The 15,085-nt window shown below is 40.5% G+C and overlaps 5 protein-coding genes across 5 annotated transcripts; 4 read left to right on the top strand and 1 right to left on the bottom strand.

The window, feature by feature from the left end:
- Nucleotides 1-1,932: 1,932 nt before the first annotated feature.
- EAF02_006989 (uncharacterized protein) lies at nt 1,933-2,148 on the bottom strand (the record flags this gene model as incomplete). The annotated part of the gene is made up of 1 exon (XM_038903037.1): nt 1,933-2,148. One exon carries the CDS (start codon nt 2,146-2,148, stop codon nt 1,933-1,935), a length of 216 nt encoding a protein of 71 aa, XP_038757358.1.
- Nucleotides 2,149-2,324: 176 nt separating this feature from the next.
- Nucleotides 2,325-2,841, top strand: EAF02_006988 (uncharacterized protein; the record flags this gene model as incomplete). Its single annotated transcript, XM_038903036.1, has 2 exons — nt 2,325-2,369; nt 2,500-2,841. The coding sequence occupies 2 exons, from the start codon at nt 2,325-2,327 to the stop codon at nt 2,839-2,841; spliced, it is 387 nt and encodes a 128-aa protein (XP_038757357.1).
- An 875-nt stretch (nt 2,842-3,716) lies between these two features.
- Nucleotides 3,717-5,666, top strand: EAF02_006987 (uncharacterized protein; the record flags this gene model as incomplete). Its single annotated transcript, XM_038903035.1, has 5 exons — nt 3,717-3,724; nt 3,859-4,081; nt 4,134-4,642; nt 4,689-5,060; nt 5,111-5,666. 5 exons carry the CDS (start codon nt 3,717-3,719, stop codon nt 5,664-5,666), a joined length of 1,668 nt encoding a protein of 555 aa, XP_038757356.1.
- Nucleotides 5,667-10,462: 4,796 nt separating this feature from the next.
- Nucleotides 10,463-13,357, top strand: EAF02_006986 (uncharacterized protein; the record flags this gene model as incomplete). Its single annotated transcript, XM_038903034.1, has 8 exons — nt 10,463-10,510; nt 10,790-11,151; nt 11,218-11,286; nt 11,335-11,671; nt 11,720-12,460; nt 12,546-12,656; nt 12,771-13,078; nt 13,153-13,357. The coding sequence occupies 8 exons, from the start codon at nt 10,463-10,465 to the stop codon at nt 13,355-13,357; spliced, it is 2,181 nt and encodes a 726-aa protein (XP_038757355.1).
- A 468-nt stretch (nt 13,358-13,825) lies between these two features.
- On the top strand, nt 13,826-14,925 carry EAF02_006985 (uncharacterized protein; the record flags this gene model as incomplete). Its single annotated transcript, XM_038903033.1, has 2 exons — nt 13,826-14,624; nt 14,684-14,925. The coding sequence occupies 2 exons, from the start codon at nt 13,826-13,828 to the stop codon at nt 14,923-14,925; spliced, it is 1,041 nt and encodes a 346-aa protein (XP_038757354.1).
- Nucleotides 14,926-15,085: the final 160 nt, after the last annotated feature.

Below are 15,085 nucleotides of genomic sequence, written 5' to 3'. Positions count from 1 at the left end.
AGGTATGAGGTCAAGGAGTGATGGGATGATACTCATGAGGAAAGGGCGATTAGCAATTAATTCATCGATTCCTTCCAATTGCTGCATCCATTCCATCCATGGATAGATCAAGCAGGTACTATCTTGAACTGAACTGCTCTGCTTTATTATTTACCCAAAATACACACCACTTCTTGGATATTTTATCCCAGATTCCCTCACTGCCTTCCAAACCTTTGGCTTCTGTACATATCCGTACATATCCAAAGTACCAGAGTCTATTCGCACTTACTTTGATAGCACCGGTGACCAGACAGAATTGCCGAAAGCTGATGAGGGGTGCCATCGAGTGTTTTTGCCTACCCCTCCTATCCTCTTCCCCTCGATGGCATCCTGCATATGCACTCCAATACGACTTTCACATCCAACCCAATACCGAAAAAAGCAAAATCCCACCACACATGTAAGGTGCGAATGGCCTTGAGGATTTCCAATTGGTTGATTATGGTTGTGTGCGTGATGTAGATGAATGTCTATTGTACCGTGCAGGACGCAAGAGCAATTACTAATTAACCTTAGGCTATGTGTAAGATCTTACATGTTCAACTACCTAGTAATCAACGTGCGAACGTGCTAACGTCTCTTCTGTTTCATATGGTATGATACAAGCATTACTAGATTTCCCTAGTTCAATGCGACCCAATACGACGGCGTTCTTCTTAATCTAGAATATATCGTGGTTGCCACGTGCAAAGGTAATAATCAAACTTGATTGAGCTAGCAATCAACGTTATTTTCACCGATTATGTTCAGGTCGGGCCCTGGTGGTCCTTTTCAAGCGTTCTTTCCCATCTGTCATGTACTTCATACTTCGTAGATACATTGTGAACCCGACACTCCAGATTCTCTGTCTCATTGGATGAATCATTAATAGCCTTGATTCTCTATATAATAATAGCTTCGAGTGTCTAGTCTCCAGTTCAGATCTTCTTGAGGTAGGTACTGTTCATGGTTGTCTATAATGAATTGCAGTTTCTCGCTAGTTCAGTGTTTATCAAAGGTTCTATTTCCATTTCTAAACAAGATGGGCATATACCAACTGTCCGTGGAATACTACGGCCTCTTCCGAAACATGTAAATGCTTAGGTAGACATTACTTAGGTAGGTAGACGAGACCAGTTCGAATCGATCATTCATGAGTATCGATACCTGAATCTCAATTGTGCTGCCATACTTAAATCATCTATTGCTTCGGACTGATCTAGGTATTGTTGGTTGGATACGAGTGGAAAGTGGAAGGAGGATTGACCTTGATACTCACCAATACCCTTAGAGGAATACAAGGCAGTGCATCTATCGTATATCGGCGGCAGACAGACAAAATTAGAAAATTGATCTCTTTTGACTCTGCTCTGCTCTGCTCTTCTCTTCTCTTCTCTTCTCTTCCCAATCTACCTAATTCAAAGATACCTTCTTCTTCCATCTATTCTCTGTCAGCCAAAAGCAATACCTATGAATCCCTAACACTCAACGTCTAACATTACAAATTTCCATCGGTTTCTCCACTTCACAGATATAACACGAATAGCTACTGATATCAACCCCATCATAATCAATAGATTTCAGAATCCCTACCCTCCACGTTTCTTTCCTCCCTTCCACAAGGTAAATCTTTCCCATCACATTTATTATTCCGATCAAATTGCTCATTGATATTCGTGGAACTTGAAAAGCTGACTGCATCAAATCGATCCTCCAGAAATTCCGTCGAACCACATATCAGAGATTGTAGACCCTTTCCATCGACTAATCAACCATTGCCTTTTATCTCTTGTCCCTCTCAATTGAGTCTTACAAACGTTCCACCGACTTTAAAAGGAAATTCGCGTCTCTGTATCTTTCTAATTTCACCTGCAAGTCTGCCATTCTGCAAGTGATTGCTGCCATATTTAGTCAGTGCGTTGCCGTTTTTAGAAGCTTTTTGACTGGCCGTGATCCACCTTCGAGAAGGGGTCCCTTGAATTTCCTGAAAGACTTTCCTAACACTCTCTCACTCCTGTTTGAAGTTAACTGCCCTTCCAATTCCCTTTTCCTCGTGGCATCCAGGCCTTGACCCACTTGAACACCTGCTGCTACTACAAAAAAGCCGAAGACGTGGATCAACGCCATCACTTCCAGACCAGAATAGCCTGAGATAGCTCATACCTTTTCACTCCCTCGAGCCACTCTGCGATTCGATCATATAACGGTGGTTATTAGGGACCACATCATACTACAAGAGGAAACCTTGATTTAATCTGTCATAAAATCTCACCCCGTGTCAATCTGAAACGAATATCGCAAAGATGGTTGCTTCCTTAGATTCTTCCCGTCCTATCATGGCACCAAGTGTATGTTTATTTCCTTTACTCTCCTCTTCATTCTACACAAACTTCCTGTCGATTCATCACTTATACTCCAGCAAAAATTACCTCCACAAATAATCATCGATCATCGCTGACAATTATGCCTTCCACAAAGGTCTCCTCCAAAGGCAACCGCTTTAGTACCTACAGCCAAGCCATCTCTATCGAAACCACCGATTCTGCTCGAGAAGAATTCACCGCTATCGAAGAAGGGTTCGACAAGTTACACAATAAGAAGTTGGAGAGTCAACGTTGTGATCTGACGACGGAGAAGAGAGACAATATGGGCAAGTTGGCATTGGGAGCCAAGTTGGAGAGGGCATTGGGTCGAAGAATGGGTAGTCAGGATGCCGTCATGCGAAAGAAGTCACCTTCACAATCATCTGCCGAATCACCTACATTATCAATGAACGAGAAGACCGCTCTCTCCGAGAGTGAAAAGGAGAATGCCGCATAAGGGATGGTGGATGTTGGATGTTGAATCGGGGGACGATATGGCTACTATGTTAGGAGGACGACTATTGTGTTACGGATTTTCACTCGGGACAATTATGGGCATCGATTGGCGTTCCGTTCATGTTTTGTCTTTTACGTCACCTTAAGCCTAACTGTTATACCATTTCATTTGATGGGGGTCGACAACTGTTTTCAAAGCTCTTATACCACACCAGCGCACGCATTAGCGAGAGATGATGTTTTTAAATTGGCATGTAACTTGCTCATTATTAGAACAAGTAGACATAAGGAGTCTAAGGATGAAATTATAACTTGAATGCTTCCTACATGTGTTTTATGTGAAAAGATAGACTTGAGAAAAGTGATACTTCAGTTTGTGTTGGATTGAGATCAACGAAGGATTGAAAAGGCGAACAATAGATTTGGGAATGATTTGGGAGATTTGGGAATGAGTTGAGGAATATGGATTATTGAATGTTCATTTCATTTAGAAAAATGGAGTAATCACGATATCAGAGATACTACATCTTGACTTGACTTGTAGCCTTGCAGCATAGGCCAACAGCTATGTATGTGAACTCTCTTCAAATAGTAATGTTTTGAACTGGATTCAAGAGAATACTGAATAGCTCGCAATTAGCTTGTGATATTCTTGAACACGAGTTTATCCTCTCGGATTTAGATAATCCCCTTTCTTTTCTCGTCTGAACTTTTATGATAGCATTGTATGGCCAAAAACGATATCATCACGTGATCCTGAGCTTAATCAATTTATGCGTCTTTCTCAACGCGACCGCGACCTCCATTGTCAAATTGTCCTGCAGAAAAATCGTTCTTCACGAAAAGTAATAGCTACCCACCACCAAAACTCGAAATATGGCTATGTAAGTATAACTTCTTTCAGATACGAATTGGATTCGATTGCGATTCGGATATAAATTAATAAAATGTTGAAAGTTGTTAAAGTCAAAGACGAGGCTTTTTCAGATCTGGTTGCTAACATTGTTAAATTCACCAGGGAGAGTTTCGAAAATATCTTCCTTGATCTCTCGAAAGAGTCAGGTCGATGCAGATTCGCTGAAACTGGATTCGGATGGAAACCATCGAGCGGCGGAGATACATTTACACTCGAGAGCAGTAATATCGCAGGCGCGCAATGGAGCAAGGCAGCGAAAGGTTTTGAAGTGAAGCTTTTGTTGCGCAATGGTGATATCTGTCAACTTGATGGTTTCTTACAAGATGTTAGTATACTATACATGTTTCACTTGGCGCATTCTTTCTGATACAATGTAGGACTTTGAGCGATTGAGTAAAGTTTTCAAAAACTGGTACAGCACGAATTTGGAGCACAAGGAGCACGCTCTAAGAGGGTGGAATTGGGGTAAAGGTGAATTTGGAAAGTCGGAATTGGTTTTCAACGTTCAAAACAGACCCGCATTCGAAATCCCATACACCGAGATCTCAAACACAAATTTGGCAGGCAAGAATGAAGTTGCGGTCGAGTTCACTCCTGCAAATGCTGATGATACGGGTACAAATGGAGCTTTAGGAGGTGCGCGTGCCAAGGGAAAGAAATCTGGTGCTGGAAAAGATCAACTTGTTGAGATGAGATTCTATATTCCTGGTGTTGCGTCAAAGAAAGGAGCTCGTGAAGGAGAAGAGGATTCTGGAGAGGAAGCCGATGGAGAGGAAACCAATGCTTCTACCATATTTTATGACACTTTAATGGAGAAGGCTGAAATTGGTGATGTTGCTGGAGATACTGTTGCCACTTTTTTGGATGTCTTACATCTTACACCAAGGTATGTCGCATTTTTGTTTTTTTGGTACTAAACTAATTGTTCGCAGAGGACGTTTCGATATCGATATGTACGAAAACTCCTTCCGATTACGTGGTAAAACATACGATTACAAGATTCAATACGACAATATCAAGAAATTCATGGTTCTACCAAAGCCTGATGAATTACATTTTATGATTTGTATCGGTTTGGATCCACCCTTACGTCAAGGTCAAACCAGATATCCTTTCTTGGTTATGCAGTTCAAGAAGGATGAAGAAGTTACCATTGATCTGAATATGACTGAGGATGTAATGAAAGACAAATACGCTGGAAAGTTGAGTATACATTATGAACAACCATTACATGAAGTTGTCACACAAGTATTCCGTGGTCTTGCCGGAAAGAAGATTAACCAACCGGCTAAGGATTTCTTGAGGTAAGTTTTTTCTCCCAATATTTGTCTATATGCTTTACTAACATTATTAGTCATCACTCACAATATGGTATCAAATGTTCTATCAAAGCTAGTGAAGGTTTCCTTTATTGCTTGGAGAAAGCTTTCATGTTCGTTCCAAAACCTGCTACATATATTACCTACGAGCAAATTACAGTTATAACTTTCTCTCGTGTTGGTGGAGCCACTTCGGCTTCCCGTACCTTCGATATCGCAGTTGGAATGAAGGGTGGAGCTGGCGAAACTCAATTCAGTAACATCAATCGCGAAGAACAAAAGAATCTTGAGGATTTCTTTAAGATCAAGGGAATTCGTGTTAAGAATGAGATGGATGAAGATAATACAGCACACATTGCTCTTCTCAATAATCCAGATATGCAATCTTCGGATGAAGAAGTCGTGGCAGCTAGAGCTGATAGAGGAAGTGCTGATGAGGATGATGAGAGCGTGGATGAAGATTTCAAAACGGATAGCGAGAGTGATGTGGCAGAAGAATATGATTCTGCCCATGAAAGTTCCGGAAGTGATAGTGAAGATGAAGGGGCTAGTGATGAGGAGAGACCGGCTAAGAAAGCTAAGACTGGTTAAGTCTAGCTCAAAATCGGTTTGGGGAAATTTTATTTGGTTAGAGAATTGATGGAAGAAGAACTAAAGGTTTTTTTCTTTATATCTTGAGGTACGGCGTTTTTCGGCTGGTGAAGATATGATATTCGGTTGGGGAGATTGGGATTAACAAAGTTGAGTGCATATTATGACATCTGGGATGGGAAGGGGTGGGTGAATATAATTTGTGGGAGAATTATGGGGTCTGAGGAGGTGGGGATGGGGGGAAGGGGAGGGTTAAGCTGAGGGGGAGGGGGAGAGGGAAGAGAAGAGGAAAAATGAAATATTATCTAATGTTTATGCTTGGGTGTTTTATGTGATGTTGATATGGTGATGTGTGATGTTGATGTGATATTGATGTGGTGTTGATATAATGTGATATGATATGATAGATATGATATAGTGATATTCGAGATGTATTATTTATATTACTTATCTGTTTTCGAGATTTGTAGGTAGGTTTGTAAGGATATAAAGAGAAGGGTGGAAAGAGAAGGGTGGAAAGAGAAGGGTGGAAAGAGAAGGGTGGAAAGAGAAGGGTGGAAAGAGAAGGGTGGAAAGAGAAGGGTTGGAAAGAGAGGGTGGAAAGAGAAGGGTGAAAGAAGGATGGAAAGAGAGATAGATAGATAGCTACTCTTAGCTTCTGACACAGAAATATGGAATAGGGAATAGGGAATAAGTTGAAGAGTTTATTTCTATTGTTCTTTTGCGGTTTGTGGATTGTGAATTGGGATGATAGGAGGGTAGAGTAGAGAGTAGTAAGTAGAGTAGTAAGTAGAGTAGTAAGTAGAGTAGTAAGTAGAGTAGTAAGTAGAGTAGTAAGTAGAGTAGTCAGTAGATTATGGAATTTGATTAAATAAAATAAAGATGGAAATGAAATGAAAGATTCAGATAAAGATAGAAATGGACATGGACATGGACATGGAATGGAAATGGAAATGAAATGGAAATGGAAATGGCAATGGAAAGGAAATGGAATGGAAATTGGAAATGGAAATGGCAATGGAACTGGAAATGAAATGGAAATGGAAATGGACATGGACCTGGACCATGGAAATGGACCTGGAAATGGAAATGGAAATGGAAATGGACATGGAATGGAAATGGAATGGAGATGGTTGATGGTTGATTAATGTTGGTGTTGGTATTAATTAGTTGATTGGTAGGAGAGTGAGGGAAAGAGAGGAGAGGAGAGGAGAGGAGAAAAGAGAAGGCTTAGGGAGGTATTTTTGTGGAGCGGAGGTGAGGTGAGGTGAGCTGAGAATGATATTTGGGGTTAGAGGTAGGTAAATAGGTAGCTTGAGATTTTGAGATGAGTGGGAAATATTCGAGATTTTGAGATTTGAGATTTGATGTTGTGATTGAATTGGTTGTTGTTGGGGATTATTGAATGATTGCATGATTGAATTGGTTTGTTTGTTATTGGATTATATGAACTTTGAGGAAGAAGTTTGGAGGGAAATGCAACTTGCAATTTGTAATTTGTAATGTTTGTAAAGGGTGTGGAGAATCGATGGATGAATGAATGGGCGGATGAATAGAGTAGTTGTTAAGAAATGAGAAATGAGAATTGAGAGTTGAGAGTTGAGAGTTGAGAATTGTAATTACATTTTTTGGAAAATAAAGGTGAAAGAGAAGGTTATAATTTTGTGTATTGATGATTTTTCTTGAAGGGGAGGGTTTTTGGTGGTGGGGATCTTGGGGGCTCGGAATTTGGGAATTTTGGGGGATGGATTTGGAATTTTGGGGATGATTATTTTGGGGAAGTGAGTTGGGGTGAGAGGGGATAAATAAGTTAGAGCGAAATGGATGAGAGGGAAATGGGGAGGAGAAGAGAACTTGTTCTTCTGATTGGAATACTGGAATTTGGGTGTTTGATTTGTTAGCTTGGTGTTTGTATTAATGGTGATGATATGGATAATATGTTTCTGTTGTTTAGGTTTGTTATTTGGATAATTGGGAGTTATTTTTTTTGATTGGGTTGGATTGAATAGCTCTAATTACCTAGTGCACTTTATGTTAACTAGTATATCAAGCAAAATATCGAGATTCTAGTTACAGATATTAATGAGCATGAGAGATGCTAATACTATATAACCCTTTCAGAAGTTAGAATATCTCGTGATCGGTTACCTCGGCTAGCTTTTTTGGTTTCGGTTAATTTTCTAGCGTAGTTCGCTCCTTAATAACATTTTAAAGAATAATCGCAGAACGGAGCTAGAATTGGGTAGTCTTTGCTTAAAGAAATATCATTAAGATCTTATCGGTGCTTATGATGTTACGGGGTAGCTAGGACGTATTAATTGTAAAGGTGGGTAATGTGTATATTGGGAATTGAGAATTGAGAATATATACAGGTGTAAGGAATTAGAATTGCTGTTCGAGACTATGGGAAGAGTTTCAAATTACTCCAATGTGCCATCAAATATCTCTATATCTCAGACTTTTTTACAAAAGAAACTTGTTGAGCATGAGATTTTGATCAGATTTCCATACACTTGTCAATGAAATCGAATGTATTATCCTCCCTATGTTTTTGATGAACCTGGTGGTTCTCGTCCTATACTTTTCTCAACCTATATCCGATAAGAGCTGATTAATTATATGGCGTAAAGCTATTCCATGTGCGGAGGGAACAGTATTGTCATCTTTCGAATGAGTAGATAGAAATGGAGTTGTGCGCGGGATTGACTTAAGTTGAAAAACTCTGTCCACATCATCTCGCTAGACATCGCTTGTGATGCTTGTGAGATGATATGCTCGATGTTTTTTATATGAAAATCAGCTAGGCAATTTAATGAGACCACCGTTAGCAATACTGAGACCTAAAAAAAACTGAAATGGTTGTTACACAAACTTGATCAATGCATCGGAGAATAATTCTATGCATGGACCAAAGTTTCGCTTATGCCTCGATGAAATCAATAATCTGTCTTGTACTTCTCTGGAGGCCAGTGAACATGAGTTCTTTTTTATACTCCGGTTCTTGGATATCAAAGCAATCGAACTATTGTGATATGCTGAATAAAGTTTCTTTTTCCGTTTCTGGCATGGTGGAATCACCAAATTCGGCTTCCGCTACTACGGAGGATCAAATTCTGTCAGTTGGGTATACCTATCGAACGGTGGGCGATATGTAAGCTAAATCACGATTTGTTAAGAACTGAAACTTGAGGAAATTCTCAGTAAGATACTCCCCCGTAGTCCCTGCAGCTACGAAGAAATATGAGGGTATGGCGTATTCATATCGGCGAAAGAGGCAACAATCGTGGCCTCAGTATTCGGAATGGTCGTCATCATCAGAAGACTCAGAAGCGATGGAATGGGAGTCGCTAATATTGGAGTCGTTCATGATGTCGGTGAGATCAGCAACAGCAATCGTTACTGGAGCATCTAAATGCGCTGTAGTTATTGATGGTGGGGTAGACGTTTATCTTGTTGCAAATCTAAGTCGAATGATTGATCGATCCTTGCGATTTGTGGTTTGATGTGCCTGGGGAAAATGATATCTATGAAGTGCGGGAAAGTCCATAATATGCCCCCCTAGTTCCGCAGTAGCTCCACGCTTAGGTCCAAGAAGTCAGACACACGTGATCCGCTTCCTGCTTGTTAGTTTATGACGTGCATAATAGTGTTTGCCAAGAGTATCAAATCTCTAACAAGTTGATAGAAGCTACCCCGCTTCTCCAGCACTTCAATTCAATCTAGATATCTTGTCTTGAGTATGTGATTTCGATTGATATATAATGTTTAGATCTAGTCTCTCGCGTAACTACAAAACTCCGACCTACATAGAAGAATGATTTTAAATATACAGGGGGGTGATTTAGCTCATAGACTATCGGGATACATCTAGTGCTTTGAAACCAATTGTTAAGTTTCAAGGTGCTTAGAAAATGCAAATCAGATCCAAGAAACGGCAATCAAACTTGCGGGGTTATATTAGACTGAAAATATGGAGCAACGTTTTCTCACCTCTATACTTTGCATGGGAAATGTACCTCTGGTAGGAAAATTCGTTTAATTTCCTGCCTGCTTATTGTAGTCTTGCATTGCGACGATGTGAATTTTTGAGATATTTGCTTCCAAAATTCAATATCCTATTAAAGATTATATCTCCTCTCATTCTGCTCAGTGGTAGAGGGGAATATCCCAATTCCAACACATTTTTGACACCAAGAACAAGAACAAGCTCAAAGTCATGACGTGTAAGTTGGTTGAGTTCAAGCTGGCGATGCACAAATTATATAAGCTTCATGTATGATTTATCGAAAGTATGATCCTTGTCACTCTCCCGTCGCAAAACTTTCCTATTTCAGCAAATGCTACGCTGCTCACTGAATGTGTTTTGTGGTGGCGTGGGGGTTTTGCAGTTACTCCATTGTAAAGAACCACTGAGAAGAATGCGGCTGAACTTGATGTAGTATTCGTCTAACATATGGAGCGCATGTATATTATGTGTACTGTTTTGATTGGGTCGCCCGACATCGTTATAGAGTGACAGTCCGTCAATAACATGCACTCATTGTGTGATCGTCGTTGGTATCCAGGGTTCGAAGAACATCATTGATCTTATAATAGTGTAAAGGTTATGAGAACAAGATACTAGCACGTATTTTCAACTTTTGTTCCTCATCATTCTGAGATACATTTGTAACAGGTATTCTTTGCTTTGATTTTGAAGATACTTGTGAAACTTTAACATAATTTCCTTGAATCACCGGATTCACAATATACCGTGGAAGAAATTGCATTACTTTCAGTAAGTTGGTATAGTAACTATGAAATCGGAGAGTGCAGCGAATTCTGATATAGTTGAGCCTGGTCAGGTAAGTAAAAAGTCTTTTTGATGAAAGTAGCCGCTAATTTATGACAGGATGTAAGTAAATCTTGCTGGCTGATTTTATATTCTATCTGATGTACATGATTGTTAATCTTGTTCCGATGATTGCAGCAGGTTAGTACAGTCTACAATAGCGAACGGTACTTGTGTGTTTAGTACCTTGATTTGAAACATTGCTAATGTTAATTGCTCATGATTGTAGGAAGTAAGCACTTTATCTATCGCTTTGTTATGTATTCATCACTCATGTAATATTTTTTGCCAGGAATTTTCGAAATATGTATCACCACCTCCCCCAGATCTTAGAGATTTGAATTGGCCGGTTTCCAAAGAATCGGAGGCCATCATACAACAGATAATCAGAGAAATTGGAGCTTGTCGATTAGTACCTCAAGATTCTAGAATTGAACTTTCATTCTATTTGGATGTAGAACGGTTCAAACGACGTGGTCTTGGATTCAAAATTGAGGGTTCGAGAGAGAGACTGAAACAATTTTCTATGATCAAGAATGAACACTTTCAATTCGAGATTCTGGACAGCAATCTTACGAACCCAGCGAAGCCAATTCTTGCCTGTTATAAGCCTGATACGGAGAGTGTCATATTATTTGAAACTACAAGCACCCAGTTAGTACCCCCGATTGCTTTTACATAATAATGCACTTGGCAGTATTAAATTCACGTCCAATACAGAGACCGTTGGAAGAGAGAAAAACAAAATACTGCTCCCAAATGGCTCGTTGATCAATGGAGAAGAATTATGTATGTAGTACTGAAGGTGAAATATTTTACTGCTCTGACTTCTAACAGATGGTGCCAAGGCCTTTCATCGGTACTAGACCCGAAAAAAGATTGTGGCGATAGAATTCTATGTTCGTTTCCATACCTAATTTCCGATAGAAAGGCCCGTTTTGTAGATGGTCCCATTGAAATGACGATTCAACTTCACCTTAAGTGTTCGAAGAGGTTAGGTAGCAAATCCGCAAATCCTTATTACGATCAAAACAATGGTTTTCACATTGTTTTCTACGAGAAGATCGGGTATTGGAAGATACCTAAAGGCGAAAGCTGGAAAACCGGAGAACTTTACCTGAAGACAGCTAAAGGTGAAGCTGAAGCTGAAGCTTTTCGAAGAAGTGCATTCACAGTAAGCCCGTGCCATTGATACACTAAGCGATTAACCCCAACTAAGCAGATTCTTGCACGATCGGAGTCACGTAAAGACCCCCAGGAAGAAGAATCCGAGCTTTGCTGGACCTTACTGTTACTGACTCCGTCTGACTTCTTCCTGTCTCACGACAATTTCGACAATCCTCTCAAGCTTTCATCCGGCCCCGACATAAGAGATATTGCAATCCAAAGATGTATGCTGACAGCAGAGCTCACCAGCATTCTTTACGCTATGAAGTTAGTTGTTAAACGGTGGGAAGAGCTGTATCAGCATATAGAAGGCCTGCTACATGAAGATTTTATGAATCCCGCGACTTACGTCGAACTCTTATTTGACGATGAGAATTTCAGCCAATCTAGGCTGTACTTTTGGGTAATTGGGTGTGTCAATGAGTTCCAAATCAGCATCGAAGACAACATTAAACAATGGACGTTATTTCGCGAGGCGCGCGTCGAATCGTATCTTGAAAGAAATCAGGGTCATGTGTCTCGAGACAACGATTCATGTTCAACGTCCAGTAAAATGAGAATGGGTAAGAAGAGGAAGGTTCCAGGTCCAGACGAGGAAATTAATACTGAGCTACCTTTTCGAAATGCCGACGTTCCTAAAGAAAGTGAATCCTCAGCCTCCTTTGACAACTTGAGAGAGAATAGCCAGAAGATCAAAAATCTGGCCAAGAAAATTGATGTTGAGGTGGAGTCCTTGATAAATTGGCAATCGCAATTTAAGCACCAACAAGAAACTGCACAAGCTTACCGCGATGGAGTAAGTGATTCCCTGATGATTGTTCTCTAGTGTACACTTAATATATTACCAGAAGTTCACGATTGACAAATTTTGTTCTGCTTAGCTGTTCAATGCTAGCGCTCTCATGGAAAGCAGAGCGTCGACACGGCTAGGAGAGAACGTCAAGCTACTGACTTATGTCAGTATCTTCTATTTACCACTGGCATTTTGTGCTGTAAGTACTCCGTAAAGGCAATTTCCCTTTAATTCCTCGTCACTATCTGGCTCTTCAATTTTCGGCGCAAATATATCGAGATAAAGCTACAGATGGGTACTGATAGCTCTGCAGGCACTTTGGGCGATCCCCGACATCACCAGCAGTGGTACAAGAAGCCCTTTCATACTCACAACTATTCTTGTTGGGTTCGTAACATACCTGATTGTCTTCAATCTCGGCAACATTGTAAAGCAGTCGAGGAGAGTTTATGAGCCGCTTAGGGCAGGTGTGATAAAGCAGATATGTAAACAGAGCTCGGATGACAAAGAGTCTTGGCGGCGGCCGGACGAATCTGAGTGGGACAAGCGGGCCCAGAGATTTGAATCGACTTTTGGCCCCAAGAGAGGTGACGGAGAACCTTCGGAATGGTGGATTCCAATGTACGTTTCGCCATGAAATACATATCAGGCTACTTGACACAAGGAGCTATACTAATAATATCTTGCTCATCTAGCTATTCGATGACAATCATTTCCAAATGGTTCCTTGTTCACTTTAGAAGTTTATTCCGGTGGATAAGTCAGTTTTTCTGGAAGATTTTTGTTGCTTTTGGAAATGCATTTCAATGGATGCGTCAACTTCTTAAGTTTCCTCGTAATTCAACATCGAACAACAGCCAAGAGGATTCAACAATAAATAATACCGGAGAGACTGTTTGAACAAACGCCTGGTCATTTACTATCGATGTCGCCAGTATACGTCACAAGAAGTGATTAGTATTGGCGGCATACAGGGAAGGGACGGATGATGAGGCTTGTATCGTGGTAGAAAGGTTCATGCGAAATCTTGTACTTAAGGTGTGCGAAATACTCGGAAAAGTTGGGAAATGTCTGAATTCAAGCATAAATTGTATAGGAAGCATGTGAGTATTAAGGTTCACATATAGACGATATTAATGAGTAGCGTTGCAACTTGCAGATGCCAAGAATGACCAAGTTTGTCAATATTTGACAAAGGAAGGTGAGGACATGATGTGTCTTTTGATCTCCTTCTACTTCCGATTGATTATCATCGTTCATGAGAAAGAAGGATTGAGCACAGAGCTTTGTAATTTTCTCCTTCGACAAACTACTTCTTCAAGCATTCACTATTTTTGATTATCTCACTACATCCAATTAACCTACACAATGACAGAATGGACAATCCACGGGATGTTTGCGACCTACAATGATGCTGCTCGACGAATTAATGCTATCAAGTTACAACTTATGGGAGGCAGACCACTCCATGAACCAAGACCCCAGCTCATCACCTACCTCCCCAACGACGTAAATAGATATTGGGAGATTATCGAAGACATGGAAGGATATTTAGGTCGCTATAATTTCAATAACCTTTCTAATCACATGGACTTCACCAACGCCATGAGATGGTATTTCCATGGTGGCAAAGAGGGCTTTGAGCTCAAAGCGAAAGATATCTATAATCCCATTGCTATCTACGTCCCAGGCACTCGCGAGGAAATATCCCGGATCAAAAATGACCCGAGGATGACCTTCGTGGTTCTTACGAAGAGAAAACGGATGATCGAGGGCATGGAACTGGGGTATGAGTGTCAAAATCAACGAGAACGGCTCGATCCAAATTCTCAAGACGGTAACAAGTCTCAACTGGAGTTACATGAGGAAAGAATTAGGGCTCGTGATTTGAAGGATCTCGGCACTCTGTATCTTACCTTATTGCATGGTTTGAGAACTCTCATTCACTGCACGAATTTAGATAAAAATCCCTACAAATCTGCATGGAACTTGAAAGCACTTAATATCAGAGGGCAGCTCCAGGATCTTCATGAACTCCTATCTGAGAAGTTAACAGAATTGTATAAATTATGCGAAAGATGCGGAATTGAGGATCAAGGACCAGAAGAATCGAACGAGCTCAAGCAAATGATAAGTAGAAAAATCATCAAGGTGCTCATACACATGGGTAATAACTTTCTCCCCTCCATGAAACTGTGAGAATTCAGTCTCACTGACCACTTCTAGATTATCTTTTCATAGAAATTTCCGACCCCACAATGTATAAGGACACCATTACAAATTACATTCGGGAAAGAAAGTCGTTGAACTATGTGTCTGAGATGAAGGACTTATGTGCAGAAGAATCGGAAAGTTATTACACTGTGTGGGAACCACAACTCTCTCGGCGCATGGATGCTATAACAAACGGCATCAGAGTCGTAACTGATGTTCTCCACGACGGAAGATCGTTGCTTGGCATATCCTAGATATGTACCACAAGTTTCTTTTAACGGAGTGTTTCTGTACATTAGTTGGATAGAACTATGTGTCGGGAATTTGATCATGTGATCATAACAGGTCACACTGTTAGCCAGCGAGGCGCTAGCGCTTCCTTATATAAGTACTAACTTCCTATAGATAGTTGAA

The sequence above is a fragment of the Botrytis sinoallii genome (genome assembly GCF_014898435.1).
Source record: "Botrytis sinoallii strain Bc 23 chromosome Unknown BSIN_011, whole genome shotgun sequence".
In the NCBI taxonomy this organism is placed as follows: domain Eukaryota; kingdom Fungi; phylum Ascomycota; class Leotiomycetes; order Helotiales; family Sclerotiniaceae; genus Botrytis; species Botrytis sinoallii.
The sequence above is the reverse complement of the archived record's forward strand: the minus strand, read 5'-3'. Positions and strand labels throughout refer to the sequence as shown.